The 18649-nt window shown below is 54.0% G+C and overlaps 1 protein-coding gene across 6 annotated transcripts in view; it reads right to left on the reverse strand.

Moving 5' to 3' along the window:
* Nucleotides 1–12481: 12481 nt before the first annotated feature.
* The window catches only part of ACE (angiotensin I converting enzyme), a 107158-nt gene continuing 100990 nt past the window's right edge, over nucleotides 12482–18649 (reverse strand). For 4 of the 6 annotated variants that reach the window (XM_044999333.1, XM_044999335.1, XM_044999334.1 and 1 more), the window contains 6 exons: nucleotides 18151–18374; nucleotides 17755–17899; nucleotides 17314–17412; nucleotides 15996–16118; nucleotides 14042–14253; nucleotides 12489–13387 (listed from right to left, as the gene is read on the reverse strand). In XM_044999333.1, the coding sequence (XP_044855268.1) occupies nucleotides 13191–13387; nucleotides 14042–14253; nucleotides 15996–16118; nucleotides 17314–17412; nucleotides 17755–17899; nucleotides 18151–18374 (1000 nt within the window). In that variant the 3' untranslated portion in view covers nucleotides 12489–13190. Of the gene's footprint in view, nucleotides 13388–14041; nucleotides 14254–15995; nucleotides 16119–17313; nucleotides 17413–17754; nucleotides 17900–18150; nucleotides 18375–18649 lie in introns of all 6 variants that reach the window. The other 2 variants (XM_044999331.1, XM_044999336.1) reach the window with 2 other exon arrangements.

Raw genomic sequence — 18649 nt, forward strand, 5'->3', positions numbered from 1 at the left:
TACTCAACCCACAGTTATGGGTTCAATCCTGGAGGGGGGCATTTAAGGATCTAGGGCAAAAATCTGTCTGGGGATTGGTCCTGCTTTGAGCAGGGGGTTAGACTAGCTGAGGTCCCTTCTAATCCTGATATTCTGTGATTTTTCTGTCACAGGCTTTTTGGGCTGAAAAATTGTTCTTGTTTTTTAACAATACAATTTTTTTTCATATTTTCTATATTTTTTTAATCAAAGTGAAATGAGAGAAAACATTCATTTCAATTTGATATGAAACAAAAATACCTTTTTTTAATTACTTTGTCCCCTTTTCTCCTCCCTTTTCACTGGCAAAAACCAATAGCAATGAATGCCTGGCTCTCATACAGAGCTTTCTATTAGTAGATCTCAAATCACTTTCCAAAGAGGCCGGTATAATGATCCTCGTTTTACGGGTGGGGAAACTGAGGCACAGAGAGGCCAAGTGACTTGCCTAAGGTCACCGAGCCAGGCCAGTGGCAGGGCCTGGAGTCAAACCAAGTCCAGCCAGCCCCAAGATTAACAAATAACCAAACAAAAGCCACCACCCTTCTCCTTCTCCTTCTCCTCTTCCTCTCAATTGCTCAACTTTCACGCTCTTGACTCTTACGAGATCCTTGTTTCATTAGCTCTCCAGTCACTATAGAATTTTCCAGGGCAGATAAAACCTGAAATTGCTAATGTAAAAAATCAGCAGGAAAGAAAACTTTTTTTAAAATAAACAAACCACCCCCTTCTCAGGGCTTCTGTCTCCATCCTAGAGACGTGAAAAAAGGCACAAGCTTCTTTCTTTCTTTCTTTCTTTCCGAGCTGCCTTTAAATGAACTCTCTGATTTCTCTGGGGTGCTTTTAAATGACTCAGGAGCCTAAACCCAGTGGATTGCACTCTCAGCCTGATTCTCCCGTCACCTACACCCGTGCCAGGCAAGAGTAACTCCATCGAAGTCAATAGAGTCAATCTGGTAGACCAGGGGCATGGGGGATTAAAGAGAAGGCAGAGATTTAGGCAAGCCCCTCACTATTTCTGCTTGAGTCTCTTCCATGGCTGAAGCAGGCTCTCGTGAGTCCAGTGACAGCACAGGCGGGCGATTACCTCTGCCCGGTGACTTATTGGTGTCTCTGGCCTGTCAGTGGCACTCGGAACAGCCTGTCAGACTGCGTGATAGAGGATGTCATCTCCTCGGAATAGTCTCCCAGCAGATTAACTCATCCTCCCAAGACAGGAGCCCATTCATCAGAGGGGAGCCGTGGGGGCAGGGATGACATTGGACTGGAGTGCTGAAGATGAGAGCAAGAAAACACGGATCTTTTCATTTTGCATGAGTCAGAGGCCCCCTCATAAACCCCATCACCTGGCCCAGTTCCCCGCAACGCGGGTCACAAATATCTCAGTCCTTGAACCCTCTGGCTCCTTCCATCAGAGGCTCTCAGGCTTCAAAGCACTTTACAATCACCCATGAATTAAGCTGCCCAACACCCCTGTGAAGCATAATTATCCCCTTTTTGCTGGTGGAGAAACTGAGGCACAGCTAAGTGCTATGGCATCCCCAGGTCACACAGCGAGTCTGTGTCCGGGCTGGGAATAGAGGCCACAGGTCCTGCCTCCTGCTCTAACCATCTTCCCGCAAAATCCCACGAAACGATCCATTCTGTTGAATAAAACACAAGCATCGTTATTGTCTTTAATTAGCGGTGGGGTTGTTACTACCCATCGATACTGCAGTAACGCCTAGAGGCCAAGCAGGTCTTTGTCATTCTGACTCCCACAGGGAGAGTCCTTTCCAGGTGACAGCGCGGGAGCGAGGAGTTTGTATGTTGGGGGGCATCCCATACCATCCACAAATTAACCCAGGGTGAAACCCAATCTCCCATGCTGCGCAGGGCTGGGAGAAGTAGCATCATGTGCTTCCACTACACGCTCCATTGTCAAGCAGTAAAAATTGAATTGCTTTTGAATCCAAAGCAATTTTCTTTCTTCCACTGCCACTTACAAGGCCGTGGAGCAGAAAGCTCTTATCAGTACAAATGAGAGTGCAGCGTGCTGGAGTTCAAGGATCCACGCGCCGATTGCTACGCTGGGACTGCAAACCTCTTACCGAGCCAGCTCGTCAGATGGTCCCATATTATGCTGTGTTGTGTGAGAGAGGCAGGGTCAAGGCCAGATGAATATTTAGCTGACTACTGGCTCTTGAATCCCAAGCAGACTCCGGCATCTTCAGTGCCCCCGGATGTTGTGTTTGTAGCAAGCACAATAGCCCAGTTTCTGACCTCATGTGGTGTCAGTGTGAATTCAGGTTGTTACTAATGAATGTCCTCTGGATTTACACGGGTGGAACTGAGATCAGAATCTGGCTGTTTACACACACACACACACACACACGTCTCCACAACCCCACAACTTCCACATGGCAACCCCAGCATTTGGTCACATGACAGTCAGTAACAAGAAGCCAGCTTGAAAGCAATGCACTAGGGACCTTTGCTACCTGGCCTGTTTAGCTCCTCTTGCTGGGTGCAGGATTCTAAAGTCATTAGGATCAAATCTGCCCCCGCGGCTCTGAGATCTCCGGTTCGCTTTGCACTTGGCTTCCGGCCTCCTGTGTTTGCTGTCGGGTCAGGATATCAGTGTCGATCAGGAATTTGATCACAGACGAACTTACACCAGGGAAAGGGCTGATGAGAAAGGACATGAAGCTGCCACTCAGCGCAGCTAAGGAGTTGCCTGGAGAAGCTGCAGGGCATGCAGTGTGGCATTTCTCCCTGCACTGTGCTGTCGCATTTCATGCCACATTGTGTTGCACAATTGTTTTGCACTATACTGTTGCAGCATTGCATGTCGTGCAGAGTTGCATTGCATGTAACTTTGCACGGGAATACTGCCCTGTGATGTAACACGGATGGTGCTCGGTTTAGACTCCAGCTTCCCTTCTGTTCCTCTGCTAAATGAAATCAGGGGGTCCCCGGTCCCAGCCTCCAGCCAGCTCCATGATGCCCTGGGTCCAAGCATTCCAGGCAAACACAGCCCAGGCCCCTGGAAGAGATGAGCGGGGACATCTGCTGGCCATGCGGAGAGTTACACCCCATAGCACACCTGACCGCTCCCAAACAGCTGGGAGCCCTGCACCCCCTCCCCTGTCGCCACATACCTGAGCTTTCCCTGTGGCAAAGGCGCCATGGGGGTGGATCCTGCTTCTGACACAGCACATGGCCCCAGCACTGGGACCCAAATCTCCTCTCGCGCCTAGCGGTTGGCCAGGAGCGTAATTCCCCTGGGGCAGGTCCCACCCCTCTGCGGGGCTCTGAGACAGAAAGGGACCTCACAAGGGGTTGAAAGAGCCCCCAGAGAATAGTCCAGCTCAGAGCCCTATGCCTCCCACTCCTGGCTCCCGGCATGGGGTGATGCCTGGGGTGCCCGCGCTGGGGCTATGCTGGGCTGAGAAGCAGCCTCCCACTCCTCTCTGTTGAAAGCCGCCGGGCTCCTCCCATGAGGCAGTCGCCCCCCTGGGTCCCTGTGTGACTAACTCTGAAGAGCGAATGTTTCTGCCCGTGCCAGCAGTATTTTCCCATGAGCTCCTTGTCCCTGTGGGTGAGAGAATGTGAGGAATGTGGCACCACTCAGCCCTGGGCCCCCTCCCATTCCTGCGTCTCGCCGCAGCCTAATAATAGAACCTCCAAACCGGGGCAATAGACCAGGCCCTGGCTGGCCCCTGGGGTGGGGAAGGCAATGGACTCAGCAGGGCCTTTGCTCATGTGGAGGGAAGATGGGCCTGGATTAGGGGTAGCAGGTCTGGGGGAGGGATTTGTGTAGCCCCCCCCACAGCCTAAACCTTCTCCTCAGTAGCCAGTGGATGCACCATGGTGGCCTGTGGCCATGGCCAGCCCCAGGAACACAGGAGAAGGAGAATCTCTCCTGCGGCATTCGAGCTTCTGCACTGTGTCCTCTTCTGGGTGCAGAGGCCAAAGTAATAGAAATCAGAGAAACGTGGGGCTGGAAGGGACTTCAAGGAGTCAGCCTAGTCCTGGCCCCTGCGCTGAGGCAGGACCCAGTAAACCTAGACCATCCCTACGGGGCATTTGTCCACCCAGATCTTTAAAATCCTCCAGAGCTGGGGACCCCACGACGTCCCTGGGAAGCCCATTCCAGAGAGTTAGAAAGCTTTTCCTAATATCTAACTGAAATCTCCCTCGCTGGAGATTAAGCCCATTACTTTCAGTGGACATGGAGATTAATTGATTACAGTCCTTTTTCTAACAGCCCGTAACAGATTTGCAGACTGTTATCAGCCCCCCAGCCCCCACCAATCTTTTCTCCTGAGGTCAGGTTCTCTAGACCTTTGATCATTTGTGTTGCTCTCTTCCGGCCTCTGTCTAATTTGTCCACATCTTTGCTAACGTGCAGTGCCCAGAACTAGACCCAGTGCTCCGGCTGAGGCCTCCCCCGTGCCCAGCAGAGCGGGACAATGACCTCCCTCCCGTGTCTTACATCCACCACACCTGCCCAGGCCAGAACGAGATTAACCTTTGTTGCACCTGCACCACAGTGTTGACGCATATTCAATTTGCGATCCGCTATAACCCCCGGATCCTTTTCAGCAGCACGACCTCCTCGCTGGCGAGTCCCCATGGCAGAGTTACGCCTTTGATTTTTCCTTCCTAAGTGAAGGACTTTGCACTTGTCTGTATTGATTTTCCACTTGGGCTTTCCGAAGGAGCCGTCACACTGGGGTCGAGTAGGCCAGATCCCTCCCCACCCCCATGGAGCGAGGGCGGGAGGTGCCTGTGAAGCGGCTCTGCAGCCCGAGGGTTTGGAGTAGTGGCTTTTCTCACCGAAACCTCCCCAGAACCTGGCGATGGCACCAGGCTCCAGGCATTGCCTGGGTGAACAGGGCCGGGCTCTGAAGTCTCTTTGCGGCCAGCTGGAGTCTGCCCTAAGTCAGCCATAACAACAGGGCCATGGGTGCCACTGATGGGCCCTGCTCTTGGGAGGCAACATCAGGGTGCCCCGTAAACACCCAGCCTTTCCTACCCCTTCTTCCTTTAATCCTGCCAGCGAATTCCTCCCCCCAAAAGACAACACCCCAGAGGATATTGGGGAGAAGAGAAATCACACACACACACACCCCGCCAACAGAGAAGGAGAAGTGAGCCACACCCATGATCCTTAGGGGCATCATTTCAGGCTGTCCCGGAGCCAGCACCCGCATTGATCCAGGCCGTGCTCCAAGCACAGCTCAGCTAGATCCGGGGCCTTCTGCATCAAAGCCCTTGTCCAAGCTGAGTGCTCTGCAAGTCTAATGAGGGTGACCAGATGTCCCAATTTTATAGGGACAGTCCCAATTTTTGGGTCTTTTTCTTATATAGGCTCCTATTACCCCCCCCCAACCCCCTGTCCCAATTTTTCACACCTGCTGTCTGGTCACCCTAAGTCTAATGGTGGACACCACTGCTTTCCCTGCTCCCTCTGCGGGGATTCAGGCTGCTAGCTGCATCCTCTTTATCCAGGCAGCTGGCCGTGTCTTCCCAGAGATTGTGGATTTCAGGAGGGAACGTAGCTGCTGTACAGAGCTGACCGACGCCACAAGCTTCCCAGGCACTGTTCCTCCACTGGCCCCCTCTCACTCGTGATCTGCCACCTCCACCCCCAGGCCTGCGTCAGTACCAGACATACTGGTGATGTGCACAACTCGGCTTCGGCCACGAGATCCGTCCTCGCGGAGATGGACGCTGCCCTCCCCAGGTGAGAGGTGGATTTAACCAGCTGTGGAGCGTCGCCATCCTTCCCAATAATTCCGCTTCGGCTCCACAGGCGCCTCCCCCGCCTGCCAGCAGCAACCCCCCCCGCATCCCAGCTGTCATTCAGCTGGCAATAAAATGAAAAATTGCACGGGACATGCTGGAGAAGCTGCAGGGGATGCAGCGTGGCATTGTTCTGTGCACCGTGTTGTCACATTGTGTTGCACGGTGGTATCGCACTACACCGTTGTACCTTTGCACGTGGCGCATTGCACGGCCTGTGACTTTGCACTGGAATGCTGTCCTGTGATGTAACACTGAGGCCACCACTGTGCTGCACTCATCAGTCTTGCATTAAAATGGCCATATGGTGGCACCCCTGTGGCACTGTTAATCAGCAGACTCCTGAAAATAATTGTCTGCTTAATCCCCAGGCTTCCCAGCTATTTCAGCAGACTCACTTTCTTACAAGAGATGAGACCCAGAGGCCTGGAGGACTAGGCCGTGTCCTCCTCAGAAAAGGGCTTGGCGTTGTTGGGGTGCAGTAATCTGGGTGGGTGGCACACAGCAAGGCAGGAAATTACTGACACCCCTGTTGTCAGCTTCTCTGCTTCCATTTCCCCATTTTTTCCAAGAAAAGCTCACAAATGTGACCCAAGTGCTCAAAGGCCAGAAAGCAAATAAAAAGAACCCATGGTTTATTCTTCAATTCCTGAGTTTTAAAGCAAACTTGTAATGTTTGGAGGTTTGGGGTTTGCCATTCAGCAAGCATCCTGCTCACAAGCTAAATACAGGGGAAAGACAGAACAAGCCCACTCTGCAACATTGCCAGCTCTCATGATTTTATTACAAGTCTTATTTGGTGGCCCTCTTAAAGTCCCAGCTCCTGGAGTCCTGTGATTATGGGAGAAACTGAGCATTAAAAAAAAATTAAGATTTTCTAGTGCCCCTGGGTTGCAGAGAGCTACAGCAGGGATTGTACAGAAGGACCCAGCAGGGATCAAATCTCTGAAAACCACAGGTCAAATTGGGCCAGCACACAGGAGCTAGGAACACCAATATCTGGCTACATCTTGCGCCTCAGAGCTTGCATGAAGCAGAGCAGCCCTCCCTCCCCTTACACATAAAACCTTCAGCATGTGACTGGAGTGTAACCGAGGCAGTGACATCTGCTCAAGGCTGCAGCTGTGAGCAGGGCCAGCTGCCCTGGCTTGTTTCATGGGTTCGTTTTTAAAGCTCCCCCCCCCTTCAACTTTTATCGACTTATATTGTCACAGTGGCAGGAAGTGATGCGGGGGGAGGGGGGCATGAGACATTAACAATGTAATGACAGTTAAGGTTGAGATTCAAAGAGTTAGTTTTATAGCTGTTAAAATATAAGTTGTTGTCAATGTCACATGTTAAAATACAGAGTCAACATCCTTAGCTCAAACTAACTGATTCGCAAGCAGCACTTCTCTTCCTTTGCCTTGCTGTAAATTCTGATGGGCCATGGAAATATTTTCCCCACCTGTTTGAGCCTGTGCACCGAGATTGATGTTTCCCCAACAGTAACCAATAAAAAGCAAAGGCGTATAAGCCTCATACCACTTCTCTGGCAAGGATGGGCACCTCTCTCATCCTGGCGCTCCTCCTCTGAATAGCAGCATTACCTTAGATGGGTTTCGGAGTCCAGGGCTGTCTCTCTTAGGGAGTTTTTCCTCTTTACAGTAGTTAAAATAAATCATTAAAAAGGCAAAATATTTCTACCGTCCACAAGAGGTGGGGTCTCTGCAGGCCCACAGGGTGTGAGGAAAAACCAGCCCCAGGGAGGAGAGCCAGATGCCTACTCCCTGGGCATCCAGATAACTGGGGTTCCAGGGTTCCAAAGCCAGCCGCTCCCCTTCCTGACAGGGCTTCCGAGGCCAGAGCACTCTCCCCAGTAAGTAAAGGGAATGAGGCAGCCCTGTGTTCCAATCCTGCTTGCTTCTATTCCCACCTCTCACTGAACTGGGATCCTTCCTTTTAAAGGGCCACCCTCCCCAGGCTTGACAAGCCTCACAGGTGTGGCAGGCTTGGGCTAAATGTGATCAGAGGAGCTCTTTAACCCCTTCTTGGCCAGTGCCCGGAACAAGTTGGTTTGTTAACTCTGAACCCTAACGATGACAGATCCTTTTATACCCAGCTACAGTCACCCAGCAAGCTGTTTAGATCCCACCATGACATCCCATTATAACAGTTTTTCCTTTGGGTTGCCTATTTTTGTAAGAAATAGAAGTAAGAAATCCTAGAAGGGGAGCAAGGGGCACTTATGCATGTTTTGATTTCCATACAATGGGTTGCTCTTGCTTTGGCTAATGCCACATATTTTACCCAAACCTATCAGAGACAGCTGAGCATTTGCAGCCCTCTGCCTGAAAAGCCAGGCCGTCTGGGTGCCAGGATTCCAACGGCACAGGCCTCAGAAGGGGGCAAAAAATGAATCCCACTCGAACACCTGGAAAATAAAAATGATCAAAACTCAGGTCCCTTTAAATCCCCTCGCTTAAGGCCTGAGCTCTCACAAACTCCCCAAGCTACCAACAAGAGCTGCGCCTCTTGGGATGGGGAAAATTCTACACTCCGCAACAGGAGGAAGCAAATGCTTCTAGCACTTGAGGGTTCAAGCCCTTAAACTTGTCCCCTGCCTAAGGTGAAATGGCATCATCCTGCACTTCACTTGGGGGACTGGGGGAGGAACATTCCTGGGGGCAGTGCGGTTGGGGTGTCAGAAGTCGTTCCGGTGGAGCGGATCAGTGGGCAGAGTGCAGGATAAAAGCAGTTTGTCAGACACGCCGTCCCACGTCCTGTCACAGAGCTAGCAGTGTTACATAAAGTATGCGATGTATAGCGCTGCATCTAGCAAAGAGGCAGGATTCAATGCACGTTTGGGAGTGGGGATTCCTTGGTTCTGTTCCCAACTCTGCCAGAGACTTGTTGTGGCACATCTGTGCCTCAGTTTCCCCATCTGGAAGGGGCTTGGAGATCCTCAGAAGGACGACGGTATAGAAACTCTCAGCTCTCCAGCCCCTGACACCGGGGGCTGTTTGAGGTCTTGGCTGTTTAAGGCTGCAATAAATCCCTGGCCTGGGATTAGTTTTGTACCTAATCACCACAGAGTAAATACTGGTCTTGTTTACAGACTCAGGAGAAGAAAGGCGGGGGGTGGGGGGAGCCCCAGGGTGGCTGATGCAGAGATAATGGGGGAGGAGGAGAGATCAGGAGGCATGCAGCTGATTGCTGACTCCAGTGCCCTCCCTGCTCTTACATAAACACATGGCAGCTGGGCTGCTGCGAACCTCAGGCCGAGCGCAGGGCCCTGATCAGCTAACCGGGGTACCACTCCCCCAAGCCTGCCCCAAGCCTGGCAAGTGGAATTTTCCACTGGCTTCATCATCTGACTAATGAGCCCATCCCCCCATAACTAGAGCTGGTCAGGCCATTTCTGACAGAGCAGACGTCCATCGGGCAACCCAGGTGAGTTGAAGGTGAACCATTTTGCGAGAACGCATCAGTTTCCCTGACATTTTCTTCAGAGAAGTGTCCGAACGAATCACACTGATTTTCTTGCCTTGATAAGGAAAAACGTTCTATTGCTTTCTTTGGTTTTAGACTTGTATCTAGTCTCTTTGAATTATTCAAAACCAAATAAAACAAGGAAACCTTTTTCCCTGTCAAGACAAGAAAATCAACACAATCCGTTTGGACACTTTTCTGAAGCAAACGTCAGTGAAATCAACATTCTATATTATTACAGTGGTCTTCAACCTGTGGTCCCTGGGGGGCTGCAGACTATTTCTAAGGGGGCCAGAAAAGGTTGTTAAAGCAGCAAAGAGTCCTGTGGCACCTTGTAGACTAACAGACATTTTGGAGCATGAGCTTTCGTGGGTGAATACCCACTTCATCTGATGCATGTAGTGGAAATTTCCAGAGGCAGGTATATATATGCAAGCAAGAAGCAGGCTAGAGATAACGAGGTTAGTTCAATCAGGGAGGATGAGGCCCTCTTCTAGCAGTTGAGGTGTGAACACCAAGGGAGGAGAAACTGCTTTTGTAGTTGGCAAGCCAGTCACAGTCTTTGTTTAATCCTGAGCGGATGGTGTCAAATTTGCAGATGAACTGAAGCTCAGCGGTTTCTCTTTGAAGTCTGGTGCTGAATTTTTTTTGCTGTAAGATGGTTACCTTTAAATCTGCTATTGTGTGTCCAGGGAGATTGACGTGTTCTCCTACAGGTTTTTGTATATTGTCATTCCTAATATCAAAAGGTTGTTACCATAGAACAGCAGTTTTCAATCTGTGGTCTAAGATTTCCAAAGAGGTCCGCAACTCCATTTGAAATGTTTTTTTTAAAAGATTCCGCACATGAAAAAAGTTGAAAACCACTGGATTATTATATTATCCATTTAATATTATATATACTTAGGGCTTCTGATCTTAGGTTTTAACCAATAAACACCAATAAAACACTCCGGATACAACTAAACTAAAATAAAAAGAAACCAGCGTTTACTGGCTAAGCACCAGAACTGGTTACTTGTATCCAAGGGCTTGTCTGCACTGAGCAGCAGTGCGCACTACGGGGTTGTGATTTCTAAAGCACATGCGGGTGTTGCACACTCATTGGTCTGTGTAGACCCTGCTGGGGCGCACTAAAGTTTAATGCAGTGCGGTTTGAAACAGAACTATGTTAGCGCACTCCAGGGAACAGTACAAAGAGATGGATTATAATAGAAAGCAAGAAATTCCCAAAACACCCCTCCCCCCCATTCTTGGCTATCTACATAAAACAGAAAAATTGCAAAAAATAACCCCCACAAAATAACCCCCCAGAACAGAAGCCCTGCATAGATCCAACATTTTATATTCTATTGTAAGGTTCCGACATTATCAAAATGAAACGTTGCAATGGTTCCAAACTGACCTTTTCCGGCATTTCTATTCTGCGGGACAGTCCGACAGTTTGACCTTTGGTTTTGTTCCAAATCAAAACGAAGCGACAAAATTTCCCACCGAGTGGAAAGTCCAAAGCAGTCGGAAATGTCTACGTCTCATCCAAATCCAGAATAAAACCAAATTTCCAATGGTCAGAACTTCCCCTCGACTGGAAATCCCATTTCCTGGCCAGCTGGTACCTAAACAGCAGCTGAGGTGCTAAGTCCCACCTGCAGTAGCAAGTCCACGTCTACCTAGCGAGTGTCCCAGAGGCGACGGACGTCAAACGGGCTCTTTGAAACATCACCGCTAGGCTGATCGTGCTGCCTTTTCAGTCTCCTGCTGTATTGGCAGGTTCAACAGGCCCGATACACCGTTGCCTAATAACTTGGGAGGTCACTGACATCAGCACAAAATGGGTGTAAGGACGCCTGGGACTGCCCAGGGCAGTGGGAACGGGGCCTTAGTCGTTCTGTGTAAGCAGAACACTAGCAAAGCAGAATTTTCCCTCATTTACATTTGGTGGAAACCTTCTGCACCCCCTCCCAAGGGGCAACGCAGGGGTGCGGGGGAGGAATCAGGCCCAGGTCTTTTCTATGCTCTGTAAAGCGCCGTGTGAAATTGACAATGGTTTATAAATACCCAATAAGTGGCCTGAACCATAGGGATGGAAGCAGATTCTGGGGCCACACATCCAGGTTATGCAGCTGTCCAGCCAGCCAGCCCATCTCAAGCCACTTAGCAACTGTAACAGACGATTCAAAGAAGGTTTTTTGTTTTGTTTCTGGAATTTCCAAGGTGTTGCTCTCAGACAACGGAATCGGGCGTGTGACTGTGCAGCCCCCAGGGGTCTGAGTCCCCAGTCCATGGAGAATCGGACACACGTGTATGCTTGGGAGAAGCCACACGGTCCGAAGGCACAGCTCTGGAGCGCAAGCAAGCAAGAATCCAAGGCTCCAATTCAGCAAAGCACAGGAGTAGCTCAGTGATTTGAGCATTGGCCTGCTAAACCCAGAATTGTGAGCTCAAGCCTTGAGGGGGCCATTTAGGGATCTGGGGTAAAAATCTGTCTGGGGATGGGCCCTGCTTTGAGCAGGGGGTTAGACTAGATACCTCCTGAGATCCCTTCCAACCCTGACATTCTATGAAGGCACATGCTTCACTCTACTCATGAGGCATCCCACTGACTTCAGTGGGAACTACTCATGTAAAATCAAGCACACTGCTGAATCCATCCACACCAAAATGCAGACACATTTCATTTCTGAGGCAGTGTGGCAGCAAAAATATCATCACAGGGGAGGTCTGATGTGGCATCTCCCAGAAGTGAGCTTGGTCCACAGGGAAAAGGGGATTGTTTGGTGGGGAAGGGGTGGTTGACTTTGTTTCCTCATTCCTCACTTTTCTAACCAGTTTTTTGGCCCTGGAGTGTCTAGAGATAGAGGGTGTGGTGTATGGAAAACTGTATTCAAATTGTAAGCTATCACTTGCTTACAGAGCTCAGGGGGTTTCCTGGTCCTGCTCACAGGCTAGGGGGCTCTGTAGGGAAGCATGTGATCAGAGGCAGCTTGCAGCAAGCCAGCCCAGAGTAAGGTAGTAAGTTGTGCCTCTCTGCTTTCAGGAGCAGCCTGCTTTGTCTCACTCTGGTTTTGGTTGTTGCGTGTTAGGGTTCTGGATTCTAAGAAATAAAGCTGTGTTACTTTGCAACCTTCCAGCAAGAGGATTTCTGTTGTTATCTGTATGTGTACGTGCTGTGAGTGTAACAGAAGGCTGCCCCTTGCCACTCCCTGAATAAACAACAGGGACATTTTACAGGGGGAAAAACATGACGTTTTATTTTTCATCCATGCATGTAAACAGCCTGGCGGCTGGGCACGCCCGAGGGAGGGACTCTGTTGGGAAGCAAACAGCCCCTTTCCCGCAAAACGCTTCCCACTGCGAACATGAGCCCTTTTGGTGTTCCCAACTGCACAGCGGAGCTGCGGAAGTGACTTCCAGGCACAAACCGACCCCCCTGCCCAATTAATAAAACATTTCCAATCACTAGGGAATTCATCAATGCAACGTTGATTCAAACTGGCCCATCAGCCCCAGGGGGCACAAGAAACAAGCCACATGATCCCACTCCTCGTCTTGGGGTTCTTTTTTCCGGGAATCCAAACATTGACAAATAAATAATTCTCTTCTGCTTTGGCTCTTGCATAGTCAAAAAGTTTTGACCTGATTGGAAGGAAGAGTCCTATGCATCCGATTGCACTCCTGCCTCAGCGCCACATGAGGCTTGCACACATGCCCTGACACACAGGCCCATATGCGCGCGCACACACACCATGTACACCCACACCATGCACGCGCACACCCACACACCTTGCACACATACACACACACCTTGCACACACACCTTGCACGCACACCTTGCACGCACGCGTACACACACACACACACACACGGCCCATGTGGGCACGCATGGCAAAGGAAAGGAGTGAGGTTCGGCATTACTTCAGTTCCATTTCCGAGCTGGATTTGTGAGCCTTTCTCCTTGAGGAGCGGAATTTGACTCCCAGGACGATGGTGGCGATGAGGAGGAGGAGTCCGAGGACAAGCAGGACCCACTGGCCTGCGGCGGCTTGCTTGCTATCCAGTGACATCCCCAGGAAACTGACTTTGGCACTGGCACTAGAGGGTGCTTGACCTGATTGAGAAGCAAGAAGAAAAGGGGGGGTTGGAGCGATTTGCTGGGCGGGCGCACGGCAAACGGGTGGATCTGCCAAGGCCCCATTCCTCTGCGCAAGTGTTGCCACGTAGCCCCAGGGGATTGTCGGCAGACAAACGCCCCGGACTCGCGGGTGGGTCCCTGCCCAGCGAGCGTTTGAAAACAGGCCCCCGGCTCGTGGGGAAGCGTCTGTTGCTACCGGTTTGCCAGGGCCGGGTGTGTCGGCGAAGGAGCCTAAGCACCAAGCTGTCTTATCAGCAAGTGAGCTAGGCGCCTCGTGAGGCGTTGTGTGGGGTGCGACTGTGACAGGAAGCTGCCTGCACTCCCCCACTCCCCAAACAGAGCAGCCTCATTTCCATCCCTTCCAACCCCACCCGGGAATGGACCTGGTCCGCGGGTGTGAACATCATGCCGGCGACGACCGACTCCCCCAGCCCTGCAGCCCCTCCCCGCTGCATGCTGGAGGGGGGAGAGGGAGGAGTCCGGTGTCAGTGACCCCTTCACTCCGTGGTCTCTCCCCAGAGCCTGCCAGCAAGCGGGGCTGGCAGGGAACGACGGTGGTGGCGGGACTCGGCGCGCCAAGCCAGGCCTCCCGCGTAAGGCGCCGCGTTTCCGGCAGGGCAGAACTCTCACCCCCTCCGCTGGAGTTGGAAGAACCCGCGTACGGCGTCCAGTTGTACTCGGGCCAGCCCAGGGTCTCCCCGTTCCTGGTGTTCTCCTGGATCAGCCAGTCCGTCAGCGGCTTGAAGTAGGTCATCAGGGCGTCGGCCGACATGTTGGGCTGGCCCGTGATGAGCTGCATGGCCTCCGGCCAGGGCTTGCTGTAACCCAGCTTCATGGCGTTCCTGCGGACGAGAGCGAGCTCCTCTAGGCGCTGCTGCGGCCGACGCGGGTGCCCTAGTAAACAGCCCCGGCCTTGGCCCGCTTAGGCGGTCAGGCGCAGGCCGTTCCGGGGGCCCCGGAAAACTCTTGCGGGGCCTGGGCCGCTGGAGCTTCTTCCGCTCTGGGTCTTCGGCGGCAATTTGGCGGCGGGGGGTCCTTCCGTTCCGGGACCGCCCGCCGAAGTGCCCCGAAGACCCGCGGCGGGGGTCCTTCCACCCCAGGACCCGCCACCGAAGTGCCGGGTCTTCGGCAGCAATTCGGCGGCGGGAAGACCCCAGGCCCCCTGAATCCCCTGGGCAGCCCTGGTCAGGTGGATGACTGCAGAGGCACAGCCCGGCTAGCTGGCACGGGTACCAAAAGCAGCGAAGCCACGGTGTCATGCACGAGCTGCCCAAGTACATACTTCAGGGGCTCTGCTGTCCGTGTCCAAGCTAGCGAGAGCGAAGCTAGCTCGGGCGCGTCACCGCACGCCTCCGACCACTGGGCAGCCAGACCCTTAGGCAGCACCTGTGGGTTGTGCCAAAGGCCTCCCCTAGGGGGCGCCAGGATCACATGCAGGCAAGGCCAGCCCGTTACCAATGCAGAGGGCGGAGGCTGAGCCATGGGCTTTAATGGGACACGAGGCAGGCGCGCTGGAGGGTGTGGAGAGGGAGGCCGTTTAACCGGCAGGACCGGGCCGTGCTGACACAGGGCACCGTAGCTCAGAGGAAGACCCACTGCTCCGGCGTAGAGCAGCCTCGCTGCAGAGCCATGCAGCAGTGAAAGGGTTAAGTCTGGTATTGCTTTTCTTGGGGGGATCTTCCCTAAAACCAGCCTTAATCCTTGCAGAAACCAAGGCGCCACCTAGCGGTGGCTTCTATATATTGCACCATATCTCCCTAGTGCAGTGGTCCCCAAACTTTTTCTGTCAGCCCCCCCGCGTAGTGGAATCTATCCACCCCCACCCCCCCCCGGGAGCCAGGCCAGGGCTGGGAGCAGGGGCTGCAGTTGGAAGCCAGGATGGGAGCTGAGGGCTGAGGTGCAGCCAGGGCCCAAGCCAGGGCCGGAAACCGGGGGCCGAGCAGAACTCCCTCCCTGCTATCCCCATGGGGGCTGGCCCAGGCTCTGCCGCACCCCCGTGGACATTCCTCCACCCCCGCCCCAAGCAGGGTGCACCCCACAGTCTGGGGCCCTCTGCCCTAGCGAAAGACAGGTCCGTTCCCACAAACGCGGCCAACCCCTTTCAAACAGCGGCTGATACTGACTGGCTCAGACGCAGCCACTGAGATAACCTGGGGAATTCAGCGGCTCCTCCCCCCTCCACCACCTCGAGCCAGCCTTGCCACCGGCAGGGTGGGGCAGAGGCGAATGCAGAGGTACTGGAGACCAGCACAAGGATCCCAAAGCACCTGACAAACAGTCACTACTGCAGCCCTCTGGGGAACAGGAGGCTTAAGTGACTTTCCTGTTGAGTCAGCTGGAGAGCTGGGAATAGAACCCAGGCGTTCTGGCCCTCAGTCACTTGCCCTACCCGTTCGCTCCCATCGCAGAGGCGAAAGTCCCCGGGGTTAAAGGAGGGGTTTAAAACGGGGGCCCAGGAACCGGAAAGGGCCATCAGGAGACGTCTGAGGGGGGGCAGGCTCTGTACGGGCCTCCTGGCATTCTCACTCCCGACACGCAGGCGCTGGAGGACTCCCCCTAGGTCGCTCCCCGCTGCCATACTCACGCCAGCAGGGTTCCGGCTTCCTTGGACTGGTAGATGTCACATTTGTGCAGGGGCCCCGTGTCACCGGCGGCTTTGCAGAGGGCTTGGTGGAACTGGAACTGGATCACAAAACTGACAAAGTACCTGGATTGGGGGATTGGAGGGAGCGTGAGCAGCAGCTCTGGGGCCTCGGCAGGCCACATCAGGTATTTCCGGGCCAGGTGGAACCTGGACGCGCATGTGCTTTGTCTGAGAGTCCGTGGAGCCGCAGGCCTCAGAGCCAGCCCTGCGCTATACAGCACGGAGCCGGGGGGACCAACTTTTCCAAATGCAAAAAAACGGGACACGTGCAGGAGCCCCGCCCACTCCCTGACCCCGCCCCATGCTCCGCCTCTTCTCCCAGAGGCTCCACCCCCTGGCCAGGCTGGGTCTGGGGCTCCTCACAGCAGTCCAGGCTGCCTGGGCGGCTTTTCCTACTGCCCAGCTCCGGCTTCCAGCCTGGCCAGGGTCGGTGCCTTTGGGGGGGGGGGGAAGGAGGAGCGAGGGGGGCCCCATGGCAAGGTGGGACCAAAGCCCACCTCAGCTCCCCCATCCCACCAGGAAGAGGCTGGCACACCCGAGCCTCGGGCAGGCACAGAGCGGTGCCGCAGGGAATCCGGGACAAATGCTGTCCTGGAGTCATTCAGCCCAGAAGCGGGGCTTGAAACGTACATTTCGGGAGTGCCCTGCCCAGTCAGGGACGGGTGGTGACCCTACACGGGGCCATATTCAAGTGCTTGTTCGGACACAGCAATGTCAATAGTCAGAGGTGCTGCTATATTCCCAACCGACTGCAGGGGGAGCTTAGGACCCAGGACTGTAATGGCTCCAGCTGGGATCGGCCCAGAACATCGGGGTTAGCACCCCCCAGTCTGACAAAAAGCACCCCGGGCCCTTTAATCGTTCAAAGAGCTCAGCTTAGCTCCACCATGAATGACAGCGCTGCTCGCACCACCCCTGCTTCCCACAGCCCCCAGCTTTTCCAGGCTCACACCCAGGCAGTGACCACGTCCGGCCCTGCCCCCGAAGACACCCTGGCCCAGCTGCCCCCGCTCCCTGTGCACGTGGCTGACAGACAGATAACCCCCGGGCTGCAGTTCTTGTCATTTCTGGACGGGTCTAGTATCTACAGACCGGACCACCCACGCCCATCCATTGCCCACCCCGTCAGTCCCTCCTCTCGTTGCAGCCCTTCCACCCAGGTCAGATGAGTGGCTACGGGCTGAGCCGGGCTTGTTGCCAAGCGAAGGCGAAAGGAGTCCCGGGGCACAGGCGTGTAACCCCGGCCCAGCCTGCGTACCTGACATAGGGAACGTTGGCCGGGATGTGAAACTTCGCACCAGGATCAAAGTCATCCTCCGACCTGGGCACAGGTGGGCACAACCCTTGGTACTTCAACCTGCCGGGGGCATGAGGAGAAAGCAGTGGTTAGGGACCTCCAGCCAGCACAGCTCCACAGGATGGGAAGGAGACGCCCTGTGAGCAGGGGAGGGGGCACGCAGCCAGAGACTGGGACTGGTGAGAGCAGCGATGACCAGAGACCTTGTCAAGATCAGCAAGGAGAGACACAGTGGAAAGCTGTGGAACTCGATGGGACCTGCAAGAGGCGCATCCTCCATTGAAAAGAGAGGGGTAGATTCCCCAGATCGGACCTCACGTGGCAGAGAACTGCTCCGAGCCCTGTGCTGCCCAGGGGTGGAGCCGACGTGTCCCCAGTGTCAGGCAGGAGCCTCCGACTGACCTGAGGTTCCACCACTGCTGGTTATATTCATCCTCCTGAATGCGCCCGTCAAACACCTTCCAGCGCCACTGGTCCATCAGGTACCCGAAGGGCAGGAAGGCGATCTTATCCAGGGCAATGCTCATCAGGTAGTTAATGTCACTCTCTGCAAAGCAGGGGGAGCAGACGGGAGGTCAGTGATCTAGCCGCCCAGCAGATCCGTCGCCACCCCCACTGGCCAGCAGCCCATCGACAACATCAGCCTCTGATGGGCCTTGGAAAGTTCTAAGCCGACAGCTGGCTGAGCAGCCAACAGCACTCAGTACCAACAGCTGATAACCTGCCCCCAGCCCCCTCCCAGGCTCGCTGACTCCCAGGGAGCCCTGGTGAGCGGCCCCCGGGCCCCGGCCAGCTCACCGTTGTTATCCTCCACTTGATCCAGCAGACTGATGCTGTGCAGGTGCTTGGGCGTGGAGACCGACAGGGCCATGACGTCGCCGATGGCCTCGTGGAAGCCGGGGTTGGCCCCGTCGCGGAAGGAGATGGGCTGGTCCTTGTACTGCAGGAAGTACTGGACGTGCCCCATCTCATGGTGGACGGTGATCAGGTCATCCATGTTCACCACCGTGCACTGCTTAATCCTGAAACACGGGGGAGGAGAGAGAGAGAGAGAGAGCGCGCACACACGGGTTACTGGGGGGTGGAGCAGCGAGAGAGAAGGGGAGAAAGCAAGCAAGCAACTATTACGATGGCACCTATAGAAATACCTGATGCACTCAGAGAGACAGACAGAGACACACACCCAGACAGACAGACCCAGACAGACAGGCCCAGTCACGCACCCAGATGCACCCAGACAGACAGACCCAGACACGCACCCAGACAGACAGACAGACCCAGTCACGCACCCAGACAG

Source organism: Mauremys mutica, chromosome 25 (genome assembly GCF_020497125.1).
Source record: "Mauremys mutica isolate MM-2020 ecotype Southern chromosome 25, ASM2049712v1, whole genome shotgun sequence".
In the NCBI taxonomy this organism is placed as follows: Eukaryota; Metazoa; Chordata; order Testudines; family Geoemydidae; genus Mauremys; species Mauremys mutica.